Here is a 15782-nt window from a genome sequence, read left to right on the forward strand (position 1 = left end):
GTTTGTAGCAACAGCGGTGTCCAGTGAACAGAATCCCGTCATCATAATTGCTGTGGTGGCTGTAGCAGGGACCATCATCTTGGTGTTCATGGTGTTCGGCTTCATCATTGGAAGAAGGTAAAGCAAAGAATCTTCTAGTATTTGACATAAAATATGTTGAATTCCCAAAACTGCCAACCATTCATCCTATTAGAATGCCATTAACAGATGTAGCACTCTTTTCTGACATAAATATTAAAGGTCAGTTCGTTGCTTTTATTTCCCCCAAATCAACATGCATTATGAATTTGATCACTGCCTTCCGTATAAAGTGAATGATTGCTGCAATTAATATTGGACAAATTTATATCGGTTACCTTCCATTATTTTCATAATAAATACAGAAGAAACCTAGAAAATGATTTACTCTTTTAGCTGTGTTTTATCAACCTTTGTGAAAACCATTTAAGATTCGTAAACTTTTCCAGTTAAAATATAAAAATGAATACTAATTGATAAATCTAACACCACAAAACTTTCCTGTTATCTGATTTTACACATAGTCTCCATTTTCTGTGAAATCATGTAGATTGACACATTATTATCAAGTAGTTCATAACTGGTTATAATGTATCTGTGTTTATTTATAACTCTAACTAGCAGTGGTCCTGATGATGTTGCAGTCTATTCTATGAGACAAGATCATCCTGCAAACTTTCCACAAATTTACTTTTGTCCCTCCAGGCACTGTGGTTACAGCAAGGCTGACCAAGAAGGGGATGAAGAACTCTACTTTCATTGTAAGTGTTTGGCTTTTCTTTCTATCAGTATACCCAGGTTTGAACAGAATAATGATTCTTCCTATTCGCATTAATGGATCCCTCATGCATCATACTTGAAATTCTGCAATGAACTCAAAATGTAACAGTCACATTACTTCAGAATATTCAACTGCTTTCACATCACAGATTTTGCCTTTTGCAAACCCTGCCCAGGTGTTCTTATTGCTACAGTAGTGAGCCATTACATGAAGCACATCCCTCTTTTCTAGTAAGGGGTGTCCTTGTAAGTTACGATAGGCCCGCCGATATCCCACCAAGTGAGTGATGCTCTCAAGAATCACGCAGCACAGGAAACTAGTATGAATTACTATGGAGAGAGGTGTCGTGGGACATAAATAGTATAATGTTAGTCTCCAATCCTCTCAGGCTTCCCTGAGAATGTGAGGTAGCTGGTTCTTAAAAGCTCATGCTAGAAACCAATTCTGAAGGAGGCCTATCAATCCAAAGAAAAGAGCAGTGCATCTGCGTTACTTTTCTTGCAGAGTGAATGGCAAGTGGAAATAAGGGCTTTGAGAATAAATGTTGATACTTTTACAGATGAAATAAAAGCCTCAGAATCAAATTATTTCAGTTCTGTAATCAATGACATTCAAAACCAAGCATCTTATTCCTAGTTTTAAGCCATGAAAATATAAAAATCCGAGTGTATTCATTATTTTTAATTTCTATACCTTTTATGACATTTCTTTTCCATAAATTCCTAAAATTATATGATGAGTAATTATTATCCAATTGGTCACATTATTCTGATGGTACCTAAGAGTATATTATAATGCCCCTATTCTAAAGTGGTGAGTGTCTAAATGGCATTCAAGGATGTCAAATCATAAGAGTGTCCTCATAATTCTTAAAAACGGCACTCATACTGAGGGTGTGGATCAAATTCAAAATACTTGTCACTAAATTTTACTCCTTTGCGTCTGTTGAAGCAGCAGTCATTTCAACTTCTGCTTTTTGAAAGAGATGGTGTTGTGTAACAATGGTCCAAACTGAATGGGAAATTCTGTAGAATCTTAACACAGAAGCAGGAGGGCATGCTCACAATTGCACAAGTCAAAGGAGAGATGACTTTATCATAAAACCTAGGCTTCAAGTATTCTTTTGTTGAACCCTTACTACACTCTGGGAGGTCCAAGCCTCTCTCTATGTAATTGTATATTTACTCTCTTTAAGTTGACATCCCAGATCATATACAGTTCAAACATTACATGCTGTGAGTCTCCCTGCCTCCATGTGATTCTGTTCCTCACTTAGGACCATTGACTAATTTGCCAGTGAGTTCCCTAAGAAAGCATCATTAATGAGAATCCCATAACCAGTTTATAGGTAGAAGAGAAGGATGGTACAGCTGTTTTTGCCTCCTTTGTGACAGAAAAACAAACAAAAAATTAGCACTTCCCAAAATGAGGAAGAAACCAGTGGGATATGAGTGCCTAAGTTTGTATTTGCATTGAAAAACATCTTCAGAATAAAAATCTAAGACCTGGATAGGATTGCTGGAATCATTCATCATGCCACAGGTGGATAACTTATTGGTGCAGTTGTTTAATATCCCACCATCAATATGTCACTTTTTCTGTCATCTAAGGGATTTATATAAGACATTCTCAAATCATCAAATATACTCTAGGTCATTTGCTTTTAGCTTGTAGAATGATGCAGAATTTAAACGGAACCACAATTTAAGCAAAATTCATGGTATAGCTTTATGTTTAAGAGTCATCGTTCAGTTTTAATATTTCAAAGTCATTCACTTTTTTCAGGTTTTACATCTAACTTTTAACCAGAGCCATTCAGAATGAATGTTTTTATTTGTTAATCTAGACAGAGTGAACTTGCTGTATATAAGTAGTTTCCATCTCCTTGGCAAAATATCTGTGGTGGTTTTGAAATATTTAACATTTAATAGAAATGTAAATGAGGTATAAAACACACACACACACACACACACACACACACACACACACTTATTCTTTTATGTTGGACCAAGCAATAGATGGGAATAATCAGAAATTATTTCAATATTTCCTTTAATTTAAAACATAGACTTTTAAATGGATACTGGAAAAGTGAAGTGTGCTTGATTGCTCTGTTCTATTGAATCCTGTGCATTTTTGACTCATTCTTTTTACATAGCTATCCTGTCACTCGGTGTGAACCACACACTGTAGCCCACGTTATGGCTTTATCTAAAAGACCTAGCTATTTACTCTACATGCTGGGGTCCTGTTAGTCCCTCAGGATATTGGAGATGCAGAGAAACCAGATTTGATTTTTACAGAAATTTGAAAGCCCCAAGTTTAACAGAAGACCCCATTTGTACCAGGTGCCCTGGGCTCCTGAGAGCCCCCAGTATCACGTTTTAAAATATAAATGCAATGGAGGAGCTTAGGGAAGCAATCCCAATTTGCATTTCGTTTCCTCCCACCATTTCTTGTAACAATGTCTTAGAATCCAAGCTGGGTAGTATTTCATGTTTTTATGCCAAAACAGCTTTGGCCTGTCAAAATGTTTTATGACAGCTTGAATAAAGAACCATGAGAGACCCATTTGAGATGCAGAAGGCTACTCCCAATCTAGCTTCCTTATCAAAAACAAAAGGAAACAAAAAAAAAATGAAAGAGAGAGAGATACTAAAAAGGGAGAAGATGGCTCTTTCTCCAACTGCCTGACAACCTAGGAGGTTAACCTATTGTTTTCTTCCCTTCTTTCTCTTTCCCCTCCTCCCTGTACTCCTCTTTTTTCTCTTTCTATCCCCTCTCTCTCTTCCCTTCTTGTGTTTTTTTTTCCGTGTTCAGCTTTAGTAACAAATGAGCATCTGTCAGTTTTATAAACTGCAACAATAACTGTTTAAGACAATCAATTTTGGATAAACAATCAACTACAGCAGAATAAATCAAGATTTTTAAGTCCCACTTTCCTTTATACATTCTGCTTATGTTGTTATATGTTTATTTTTTAAAATCTGATCTTGATTGAATGTGATGCCATAAGCACAGTTAGGCTGCAGTGTAATATATAAAGACATTGTTCTGAGAGTAGTACGATTTAATGGAAAGTTTGTTTGGTGGCTTTGTTAAAAATAATAAAGAATTTTTAAGGATATAGTGTAATTTTCTTCATTGCATTAATATAACCAACTATGCCTACCTATCTTTGTCTTGAACCAAATGAGTAGATTTGGAATACTCTATTGTAATTGAATTTGATATAAAGTGACTTAGCATTTATCTGTTACCTGCATGCTTCTGGGTGCATTGAAAGATTTTAACTTTTAAGATGATACTATGTTGTTGAAATTTTGACTACCTTTTGTGAGGCATACTGGCTACCTCCTCCTATTAGCTGAGATCTTCCAAAGCCTTATAATGAAAAGTTTATATAAACCATTTCTCTTTCAAATCACTGTCATACTTGGTAACGGATCCCAGGAATATTGTAAATTTTCTAATTTACTCTGCACTTTGTATATCCAGCCTCTCTTACCCTCAAGGTGAATATAAATCTATGTCTTTTGAATATTTCTCTTTGATTTTGTGATAGCAGCCCCTCATATCTTGTACTAATTTTATGTATATGTCAACAGTGGTTGGTCTTTAAAAATAAATCAAAGAATAAGTAAGATGTCTAAATGTTTTTAATATTGCTGTCAGGGTAGTGGTCTACCTGTAAACGAAATGTCTTATTTCCCTGGTGTATTAATTTGATGGATTGACTGACTGATAGATTTATCAATGTGTCTACAAGTCCATTCCCACCCTCGGTATGGCTTGAAGTAAGCTGTGATGGCTCTGAGTTTAATCAAACCCTCCGGTCCGATAGGCACAGGCACGCCAGAAATTTCGGTGGATGTCTTTTGTTGATTTACTGGAAAAGCAATTCAGTTAGTAACCTATGAGTTGGATCCTATGCTACCTATAGAAGCTTGCAGATAATACCTAGACGCCAGCAGACTGGAGTAGTCTGTTAAAACTGCTGTGAATGAGGTGATGTGGAAGCAAGGTCACTGTTCCAAGGAGCACTCTGCATAATGACATTCCTGGGCTGACTGCACAATAAGTGCTTTGCTTCATCACAGTCATGCTTTCTTACATCATTACAGTTAAATTTCCAGGCACCAAAACCTACATTGACCCTGAAACCTATGAGGACCCAAATAGAGCTGTCCATCAATTCGCCAAGGAGCTAGATGCCTCCTGTATTAAAATTGAGCGTGTGATTGGTGCAGGTAAGGCTGTTGTCGCTTCCTTATTCAGCTGTTCTATTTAGCCAAGATCGAAAGTCATATATCATAATGACAGCCAAATAATTATACTTCAAGTATAGAACTCTTGCATTTACCTGAACTATTGGAAGCAATGAGGCTGTACTTGTTTATGAAATCTTAAAAAAAAAAAAAGAGAGAGAGAACCGGAATGGGAACGTGTAGTCTGAATATATGTGATTTCAACTGGGGTCTTAAGATGCTGTGTTATTCGCTAACTCGTAGTAACCTTTTGCTGTCTTTCAAGAATAGCCTAGAATGTTAAACATCAGAGTTTTCTTGAATCTTCATATATTGAATCTTGATACATTTCTGCCTTTAAAACTGCCCTTTTTCTCTCTTATCTGTAACAATTAACCATTGAGCATATACATTGATGTAGAAATGTGTATATAAATTAATTACATGGAACACTGTAAATTTAATTTTTTCAGCCAAAGGTGCTTATGCCTAGTAATGTAATGCATATAAATTTCATACTTTAAAAATCTTTAATACATACCGTTCCTTAGACTGTAAAAACAACAGCAATGTTACAATTCGGTAATGTTCCCTAATGCTTTAGTGATTAGATATTTTGATTCAAAAGGCTGACTCAGAAAGTGTGTTTGTTAATCCAACTGAAAAGCCTATGTAACAGTTTAGTGAGGCTTAACTTCTATGAATGAACAAAAGTGTGTCTTCAATTTCAATTTCTTTTTGCCCTTCATTGCATATGAAAAATAAAAATCTGCCATCAATTTGAATGCATTTGTTTTCATTTTAGAAAAAAATCTATTGATTAAAACTTATTTTAAATATTTTGCTTCATTTTCTTGGAAAACCTGCACTAGTTCAGCAATTAAAACGTGCCTGCTTGTTCTTTTACTTCAGGAGAATTTGGAGAAGTTTGCAGTGGTCGTTTGAAACTTCCAGGGAAAAGAGATGTTGCAGTGGCTATAAAAACCCTGAAAGTTGGTTACACAGAAAAACAAAGGAGGGACTTTTTATGCGAAGCAAGCATCATGGGGCAATTTGACCACCCAAATGTCGTCCATTTGGAAGGGGTTGTTACAAGAGGTAGACACCGGTGATATCCTTCACTTTCTAATATGCTGGAAATTAGTAGCGTTGCTTATAAGATTAAAAATCAAATTCTGAGTACATTACATTTCTAACTGATTTTTTACTGGTGTGTAACTAACAAAAAACAATTATTTTTGCTGCTACTTCAGAATATAATCAAGGAAAACACAGGATTAGATTTGAAGAATGAGTCTCATGGCTAGGATGACTGATTAATGTCTGCATTTATCTTCAAAAGCCTTAAAAGTTTTGTAGCTCCTCCATATTGTATATAAAGTTTCACTTGTGTTGTTTTATTGTTGTTGCTCACAAAGTACAAAGGCGAAGGGCAGGGAGTGGCCATGGGTAAAAACCTTTCACAGCCTTGCATGTCTGCCAAACCTTAGCCCTACTATTAGAAACTATCACGTCTGAGCCCCTCGGCTCCTCCAAAGAGCACCATGGGGTTTCGGGGTGAAAGAATGAGAAATTGTCAAGCGTAGGGCCTAGCTTGTGAAATAGCATTTTCTCCTTTTGTTTATCTTATCATTAGGGAAGCCTGTCATGATCGTGATAGAGTTCATGGAGAACGGCGCCCTGGATGCATTTCTCAGGGTGAGTTCTCACCGCATTCTGCCGTGCACGTGGACTGGACCTAAGAGGGGCGCAAGTGTGTGTGTGTGTGTGTGTGTGTGTGTGTGTGTGTGTGTGTGTGTGTGTGTGTGTGAACTGTCTCAAAGTGTGACATATAAACATGGAAACTGTATGAAGTCGGAAAATTATCTTTGAGAGCAACCATAAATTTTAGATTGGGCTACTGAGAATATTTAAGAAAATGTCTTATTAATATTGTTACTTGAAGTGTTAAGGAGAGATATACCAAAGCTGTGTGATTTAAATGTCTATCGCAGTGCAGCGAACAGTTTTCAACGAATGGTATGTGATGTTTTCATAAATCTTTAATTATTAGCAAGCATAATTTTACTGTAGGAAACTTGTCTGTTCAAGATAAGGACATACTAAGATTTTTCTGAATGGAAAAACAAAGTAGGTAGGGTGACCTTCTTTCTTGTAATGTCTTTTGTTTGTGATCTACAGTGACATATTTAACTTAGATTCATAAACAGATCTTACTTGTTGATCACTGTGCTGTGAACAGTACACACTTTCCTGAAGTAACAGACAGGAATATAGACATTTTCATACCAACATCCTCCCAGGAGCATGTCTGTATCTTTTCAGAACTGAGTGGTGCCCCTTTTGGTTTTAAAGGTCTCTCCACACAGTTGTGGGTGTTGTGTTGATGCAAGCCCTGTGGCAATACAACCAAAGGGACAAAAACAAAGTAAAATCAGCCACTGTTAATCATCTTCTGTCTTTAATTTTTCAATATGCTAAATCCAAAGTTGACCTGTTTCCTTTTTTACTATTTGGAGAATAAATAATACATGTGCATCCTGGCCCGATTTGCTCTTATTGGCATACAATGTTTTAGCGTATAGGAAACATGCATCCAAGTTTATCTTTGGAAATCCAAAATCCTGGCTTTTGTTGGAATTTTAGCATATAAACAAGTGGATTTTTATAATAGCCAATTATGTTCAGTTATCAGGAAAATAGCAAATACATGTACACAACTAGGTATTACCGCAGACCTTTCATGTTGACTATCAACTAAACCAACATGTGCTATTTTTCCTACTAACCATCAACATGATACAGAAAATTAATTAACACTTTCTATTTTAAAATGATAAATTGCAAGTGACTTTTTGTTCCCTTAGAGTCCCATTAACTGGACCTTATTTCGTCTTCCTACAGAAACATGATGGGCAATTTACAGTCATTCAGTTGGTAGGAATGCTGAGAGGAATTGCGGCTGGCATGCGCTACTTGGCTGACATGGGATACGTTCACAGGGACCTTGCGGCTCGCAACATTCTTGTGAACAGCAATCTTGTTTGTAAAGTGTCCGATTTTGGCCTGTCCCGGGTTATAGAGGATGACCCCGAAGCTGTCTACACGACTACTGTAAGAAAACACCTATCAGTATGCTTCTTATACGTGAGCTCGCCCAAACATGCCACCCACAATGGCTTAATGTAAAGTTGAGCACCAGGGGACGTGCAGATTGGCCTCAGGTTTTTCTTTCATTTGAGGAAGCTGGTGTTATTATTACAGTCTACACATAAAACCACAAAGTAAGGGAGACGAATAATAATGTTACATCTTACCCTGGTGTTTCACTATCTGGGCTTATACTATGTAAATATTATTTAGTTAAATACGATATCTACTTACTGGCATATTGTCACAGAAGTAACTATAAAGGTGTTTAAGTACAGACACCAAAAGCTAACGTGCGACTTTTACGATATTAGTTAGAAAGGATAGCATGTGAAATTTTACTTAAATGCCACATTTTTCACTCCAGTTTACTGGCAGTGCGGTCAGATTTGTCATTATCTATTCATTAGACTCTCGCCCTGACACACGCAAGGTCCATTAAGAACAGTTGCCTTAGAAATGAACGCATAATGAGCGCCTAATAGAAAGATTGGTAACTTTGAATACCGAGAAGTTCAAGGTTCACAGACCTGATGCTGCTGGGCTGCCAACCCATGGTGAAACATTTAACATAGCTGATGGTCTGCCCATGAATGATGTATAAGCCATCGTGCATACTTAAAATGTCAATGTCTTTTTTCTTTTTTTTTTTTTTATACCAGGGTGGAAAAATTCCAGTAAGGTGGACTGCCCCTGAAGCCATCCAATACCGGAAATTCACCTCAGCCAGTGATGTGTGGAGCTATGGGATTGTCATGTGGGAAGTAATGTCTTATGGAGAACGACCTTATTGGGACATGTCGAATCAAGATGTAGGTGACTCGTTGTACAGACAAGACTGACACATTCACACCCACTTCTCAAGTAACAGTGTCAAGTGGTTCATTAAGCACATATTTATTTTAGATTTATAAAAATATAGTTTGCTGGCTTCCCATCATTACCAGTGCCAATGATTTTAATAGTTATCACGAATAAGACGGTTTCTTTTACTTAGAATGAATATGAGGGTTTTTTAGTCATGAATATGAATTTTTTTTTACTTTTTTCATTTTAATTCTGTTGGTACAATAGGATGGTGAAAGTGATATTTTTTTCCTTACTGATGATAATGGTACAAAGGGAACCTCTTAAAAAAATTGGGTAAAACCAATGTAGCAGAGCATTGGTCTTCGCTGGCATTTAGAAGGATGCTAGCAGTAAGTGAAATAGATTTGTACTTCTTAAGTTGAGAGAGACATAGGCAAGGAGAGCCATCAGCTACAGCTAAAACCCAGGTATAGATGGCTATCTTTGTAGTTCAGAGTCCCTGTGGCTTTTAAAGGCGTGTGCTGTACACAGGATGCTTTGCGATGCTTCAGATCTCCGCATTAACCGAAAGGCACGCGCTTGAGAAGAGGGAGGTGCTTAATCATTTATATAGTTTTTTGAATTGAGCAATACACCTTTTCCTGGCTTTGCTTTGTTTTTAGTGTTTCAAAGACAAAAACCTAAATGACGCTTCCTTTTGGCTGAGGCAGACTTGCTAATATTTGACAGGTTTCAATGTCAAAGATTTCTTGGACTGTCAGAATGCGGCAAACAAATCCTTGGGGTAGAGAAAGGGAATATTTACATCCCCAGATACTCCATGGAGTTTCATCTCTGCTGACAACTTTCCTCTCGTACTAGTCTCAAGCCTAAAAGGATTGACAGCAATGTGAAATGACTTAAACTCAAAGTTTACTTAACTTCTAAACATGGTAGAAATGGTTGAGGAGGAAAAAAAAAACACTTTTAAGTTTTAAGTTTGGAAATTACCTTATTTGTTTGTTTGCTTGCTTGCTTTTCTTTAAAAGGAACATCACAAAGACTTATTAGGACAGAAATATTTTTGTTGATCAAATAGCGTTATATCTGGAGTGGGGAGAGTTCTGACTTCAGTGTCTAGCACCAACCTTTTAACTTTTTCATCCTGATGGTCTGAGGTCAATTTTGGCCTGGGGTTTTTCTAGTACACAAGATTACCTACTCACTGAGTTTATAAAGAGACATGTATGTTAATATTGAAGCATTCTTTGTTTTATAGTTGAGCATTAATATATAACTTAAGGAATTATGCTTCATTTTCAGTGTTGAGATGGAGATAAAATTGATTTTATTTTTCAAGAGAAAAGGTTCTCTTTTGGAGTCTGGCCAGAGTTTATAGCCAGTGGGTAGATCTGTGGATTCCCTGCTATGTTAAAGGCTTCACCGTGTAAAGAAACACATTGCGTTTTTGGAGATGGTTGCTCTAATCAGATCTTTTCATATGTGCAAGTGGCCTGCCATTGAGTTACATTCACAACCGTCCGTCCCGATAGGTTATTAAGTGAACTGATTCATTTGCATTCTCTAAAGTTAGCTGCCGGGCTTCTGTGGAGTATTTTAGAAAGGCTTCAAATTCCAAATCCACTGGATTCTAGAAGACTTTTCGTAAGATACTATGAAAACGCGATGTAAATTGATGGCTGTGTTCCTACACAAATCTTCAAAAATCTAACCCAAATATACCATGAAGTGAAGTGCCCACACTCACAATAAGGAGATATAGAATGGGGAGGTGACAAAGGGGTCACTGGTGCTGAGAGTTGACTGGTGCTTTTTCTTCACTCTGGACAGAGAAGAAAGCAGGAATATGGGACAAGAAATTAGTAATATGGATGGCCAATATATTCAAATAACTTATCACCTCAGAAGCATTTGAATAAGTATTTTTTTATTTTCCATTAGCTATAACTTTCTTTAGTTTCAACTGCAATCGAAGCAGTATAATTTGTAATATGAAATCAAGAGGGTAAGCTTTTCCAGTACATTTACAGCTTTCATTTTTGAGAAAGAAGTGTGGATAGTTACCTGTTTTATTTAATAGCCTTTCAAAGAAAAAAATCTTTATGTGTTTACAAGCAGTCAAGCACTAGGATAATTGCAAAGTTTGCAAACATTCTCTTGACCTTCATAACAACTGCCTTTTAATTGGATTTACCTGGATTGGTCAAAATGAAATATTTATTTTCAAGTGACAAAATTTTAATATTACTATATAGTCATTTTCTGTTAGTAGTACTTGAGAAAGTATTTTCTTGTTTTGTTTGTTTTGTTTTTATGGTAATCAAAGCACAAGGTAGATAAATCATCCCTTTTACTTGTAGGTAGTTGGAAGTGTGATTTAAAAAAAAAAGAATGAGCTTCCATAAAGATGATTTCTTAATTTCATCAGTTAGGAGGTCACTCACGAACTGCAGCGATGCCTCAGAGGACCAGAGCTTTGCTGCTCTTTCAGGGAACTCAGATTCAGTTCCCTGCAATCAGTTAGGGAAACTACTCACAAACACTTCTTACTGAAGTCCCAGGCTGCTGACACCCTCTTCTGATTTCCATAGATAAATCTGCACATAATGCATACAGACACATACTCCTACACATAGAAGAAAGAGAAGGAAGGAAAGGAGGGAGGGAGGGAGAGAGAGAGAGAGAGAGAGAGAGAGAGAGAGAGAGAGAGAGAGAGAGAGAGAGAGGAGGGGGAAGGGAAGGGAAGGGAAAATGGAAGAGAGAAGAAAAGGGAAAAGGGAAGGGAAGGGAAGGGAAGGAAAGGAAAGGAAAGGAAAGGAAAGGAAAGGAAAGGAAAGGAAAGGAAAGGAAAGGGAAGGAAAGGAAAGGAAAAAGGAAAGAAAGAACACAGCTTTGCAGAGATAATATACCTATGCCTAAGTTTATTTACAGGTAAGTTGTGAGCCATCAACTTTTACCTTTTAAAAGTTGAGTCGTATTTTATGGCTTTATTTTTATGTATATTAAGATAGAAACAAAAATTGCAATTATTTTCTGTAATTTTTAATGAAATCCCACAAGTGGAGTCCAGCATGTCTAGTAGCATGCAGCAGTCTGGAGGGGTCAGAAGTTATCAGAAGTAAAACTTAGCATCGAGAAACTCTAGAGCCAGTCATGCTTTGTCCTATTTTGAATTATTCTAAGCCTGTCACCAACAGACCTGTGTTATTTCTTCTGTTAACTCTGGTGCCCCTACTGTAGTAATAAGGGGACACTATAGTGGCAAATTTTATATCTAAATCATATTAACAGTGTAGACAGGTTGTCTCTGTGACAGGAGTGACGACAGATCAGTGCAGGCAAAATCAACATGTTTCTGGTAAGTTCAGAAAATATGTTCAGAGTAAATTCGCAGAATACATAGGTCACTTAATATGTATGCTTTGTTTGTTTCCAAGAATGTGTAAACACTTGGGAAAAAAATAACACTTCTTAGTCTCCTAATGGGAAATATAAATTAGTTTATAGCTGCATGGTCTCTGGTCAGATCGCCTACATCCAATTCCCTAATGTCTTGGGATCTTACTGCTGTGAACAGACACCATGACCAAGGCAACTCTTATAAGGGCAACATTTCATTGGGGCTGGCTTACAGGTTCAGAGGTTCAGTCCATTATCATCAAGGCAAGATCATGACAGCATCCAGGCTGGCATGGTGCAGACGAAGCTGAGAGTTCTGCATCATCTGAAGGCTGCTTGAGTGAGGGTCTTAAGCCCACACCCATAGTAACACACCTACTCCAACAAGGCCACAACTCCTAATAGTGCCACGCCCTGACCCTGTTGCATGTAATTATTATAAAAACAATACAGGCTAATGCTGGATACGCTCCAGTAATGCAGTCTCCCCTCGCTGCAAGCCACGATCTTCCCTATTTCCTGCTGATCGCCTGCCTCTGAACTAATATCTTCCCAGCCATCCACCCGCTGTGGCGAGCTGTCACAAATCCCTGTGACCCAGTAAAATCAAAACTCCAGAGGCTAGTAATTTATCAGCCAGATTTATAACAATAAATTCTCAACCCACAGAACGCCCACACAAAGAACTCAAAACTTAATTGATACCATTACAAGCTGCACACCTAGATTGGACAAATTGCCCCATATTATTTAATGCTCTTCTATGATATCCATAGCTACCTGTGGCTGTTTCAAGCCACGTGGATCCGGTTCGTCTTCCTCTCCTATAGGTTCCATCCTGTCTCCCCATCTCCGTCTCCCTCTCTGTCACTCTGTACCCATGTCTAAAACTCTTGGCCCACCTTCTTTATCCACTGCCCAATCACAGGCTCCAGCCTTGTCTTTTACCTGCCCTCACCTGCTTACAGACAGTAATCTACACGGCCCAAGCATGCACAAACCATCACACCTAGTAACTATGAGAGTTGAGCACTTTTTAGGTGGTGAAAACTCTTTATCTAACGTCATGATACTAATAGTATTTGCTTAATATTGTTTCTGTAACAATCAAGATAATTCCACTTCAGAGCCATATTCCTCATACTGTAGAAATGGTTGTGTCTTCAACTGTTGGTTGTTTTTCTGATGAGCTAACAGCAAGAACAAACTCCAGAATGTGGAACATCAGTTTCCAGCAAGGTGCACGTTTGTTGACCAGTTTATCACCAAAGAATAAAACATGACTTGGAAAAGCATTACCAGAGAGTCTCTGGCACTGCTCTGATGGAGGCCAACATTGTCAGTGGAAACGTCTGGGTCCAACCTGAGGTCTCATGTTAGGATGTGGTGAAGATTTGTACTCTGGTATCAATGCCGTGAATATCTAGCCCACTAAGCTTTCAGCAGTCAGAAGAATTTTGTTTCCCACGGAGGTCAGTAATTTTTATCAGGAGGCTTCATAAATTTCTAGAAGGCAATGGGAATGCCTACGAAAGTTCACTAACTCCTTCCTGTAACGTATTAGTAGTACTTGCCTCATTGGCCCAAAGTTCTAAACAGTCATGGGATTCTAAGCTCAAGAATCCTAAAAGACATCTTGAAAGCTCAGAGCCCTCTTGAAGTGTACGTTGCGATGCCAGACGATCATAAAAATCAATGTATTTTAAGACATGATTTTGAACAAAAGGAAAAATAGGAAGATAATTCTTCCTGCATTATTCTTCTAAGGTAACCTAAAACAGTACAGACAGGATAGGGCATGGAGGAGATGCTGGGAACTGAGCAAATGCTGTCAATATTGAAGTGGAATTTTTGTCAAATTAGAAAAATATTATATGTGTTGTGTATAAGCAACCTTGGGTATAAAGACAGTCACTCTTCCCAATGGGGGAAATAACTTCCCACTTGTTTATTGTGTGGTCATTTTAATGCATAAAGTTTTGGGAGCTATTTTTTATTTTCGTTCCACAGGTTAAGCCTCTGTTTAAATCACTTAGCCTGGATAACTCAAAAGTACACCTACTTCTCTCTGAAGTGCTTTGCGAACTGCACTTCAATCTAAGAACAGCATTGTTGCGTGAATGTGAGATAAGTTTTTGTTATAACCCAATGATTACTTGCACTTAATACTTTTACAGAGGACCTGGGTTCAATTCCAAGAAACAGTCTCACAACCATGTATATATATTCAGTTCCAGGGGATCCAATACCCTCTTCTCATCTCTGTAGGTATTAGGCACACACAATGCTACTGATATAAACATGTAGGCAAAGCACCTATACACATAAAATAAAAAAAATAAAACTTTAAAAATATGATTCCATATGTATATGTACAAATATTTGTAATACATACACATATATGCAATCTTTATAAAGTTCCCATTTATGTTTATTTATCCATGGGATAAATAGCATGACAAAGATGTATTTGGGGTGAATGTTTTCAGTTTTATATGCTTGCAGTTTGGGGAATCATCAGCGCTCATATAACTTCTATTAATGCTCATAATCATCGCTACTAAATGTTTCCCTTTTATTGTTCAAAAATAAGCAGTACTTGTAGAAACTTACCCTGAGACCAAAACAGTAGTCTACAAGATGTAGAGCAGTTGTTTCAGGATTATATTTTTCAGGACTTAGAACCATGGAAACATGGTATCTAGTTGCCTTATGCATACAAAACAGAACTCAATACCATTCTCAGATTTCTGGCCAGGTTAACTCTAAGTTACGTTGGATGAAACAGAAAAAGATCGAAGGCAATAAGATACATTCAATTTTAAATGTATAGATTGTGATAAACCCATGAAGCCGATGGGCTGAGATTTGAACTAATGTAATGCAGTACAAACAACTGTACAATCTGAAAAGATTTGGCACTAGGATTTTATGGTTAACACTTTGTTAAGTTTATTTACCTTTTCACATTATACTGTATGCACACACGTTTCTCTTAAAGGACAAAATGGACTCACCTTTATTTTCTGTGTGTATAATTGATTTTCCTCCTAAATGAGTGAGTGCTAGTTGTCTGATACATTTCACCCTCCTTCTAACACATGTTGCCATGTGACATTCCTGTAAGCGAACATATATCTTATTGATAAGTGTCCCTAACAATACCAAAGTCATTAACATTTATTAATGTCAGTTCTTTGTCTGACTTTATCTGCCTTTTTTCTTTAAAAACTCAAGGTTAGTTTTATGTAGTTTCTGTTCAAAAAGTCTTTTGAGATTGTAATATATTTATAAGATTTTCTCCCTTCTATTTTCTTCCTTCAAATATATATCCAAGCTCTCCTTTAATTTCATGCCCTGCTCTTTAATGAGTTATT

The 15782-nt window shown here is 37.2% G+C and overlaps 1 protein-coding gene across 10 annotated transcripts in view; it reads left to right on the top strand.

Moving 5' to 3' along the window:
- Epha7 (Eph receptor A7) overlaps positions 1-15782 on the top strand; it is a 153414-nt gene that overhangs the window by 129579 nt on the left and 8053 nt on the right. For 3 of the 10 annotated variants that reach the window (XM_006237963.5, NM_134331.2, XM_039109225.2), the window contains exons 8-14: positions 9-117; positions 724-779; positions 4924-5049; positions 5959-6144; positions 6683-6744; positions 7951-8160; positions 8859-9008. In XM_006237963.5, the coding sequence (XP_006238025.1) occupies positions 9-117; positions 724-779; positions 4924-5049; positions 5959-6144; positions 6683-6744; positions 7951-8160; positions 8859-9008 (899 nt within the window). Of the gene's footprint in view, positions 1-8; positions 118-723; positions 780-3619; positions 4444-4923; positions 5050-5958; positions 6145-6682; positions 6745-7950; positions 8161-8858; positions 9009-15782 lie in introns of those variants that run through there. The other 7 variants (XM_006237962.5, XM_039109224.2, XM_006237964.5 and 4 more) reach the window with 5 other exon arrangements.

The sequence above is a fragment of the Rattus norvegicus genome, chromosome 5 (assembly GCF_036323735.1).
Source record: "Rattus norvegicus strain BN/NHsdMcwi chromosome 5, GRCr8, whole genome shotgun sequence".
Taxonomy (NCBI): Eukaryota; Metazoa; Chordata; class Mammalia; order Rodentia; family Muridae; genus Rattus; species Rattus norvegicus.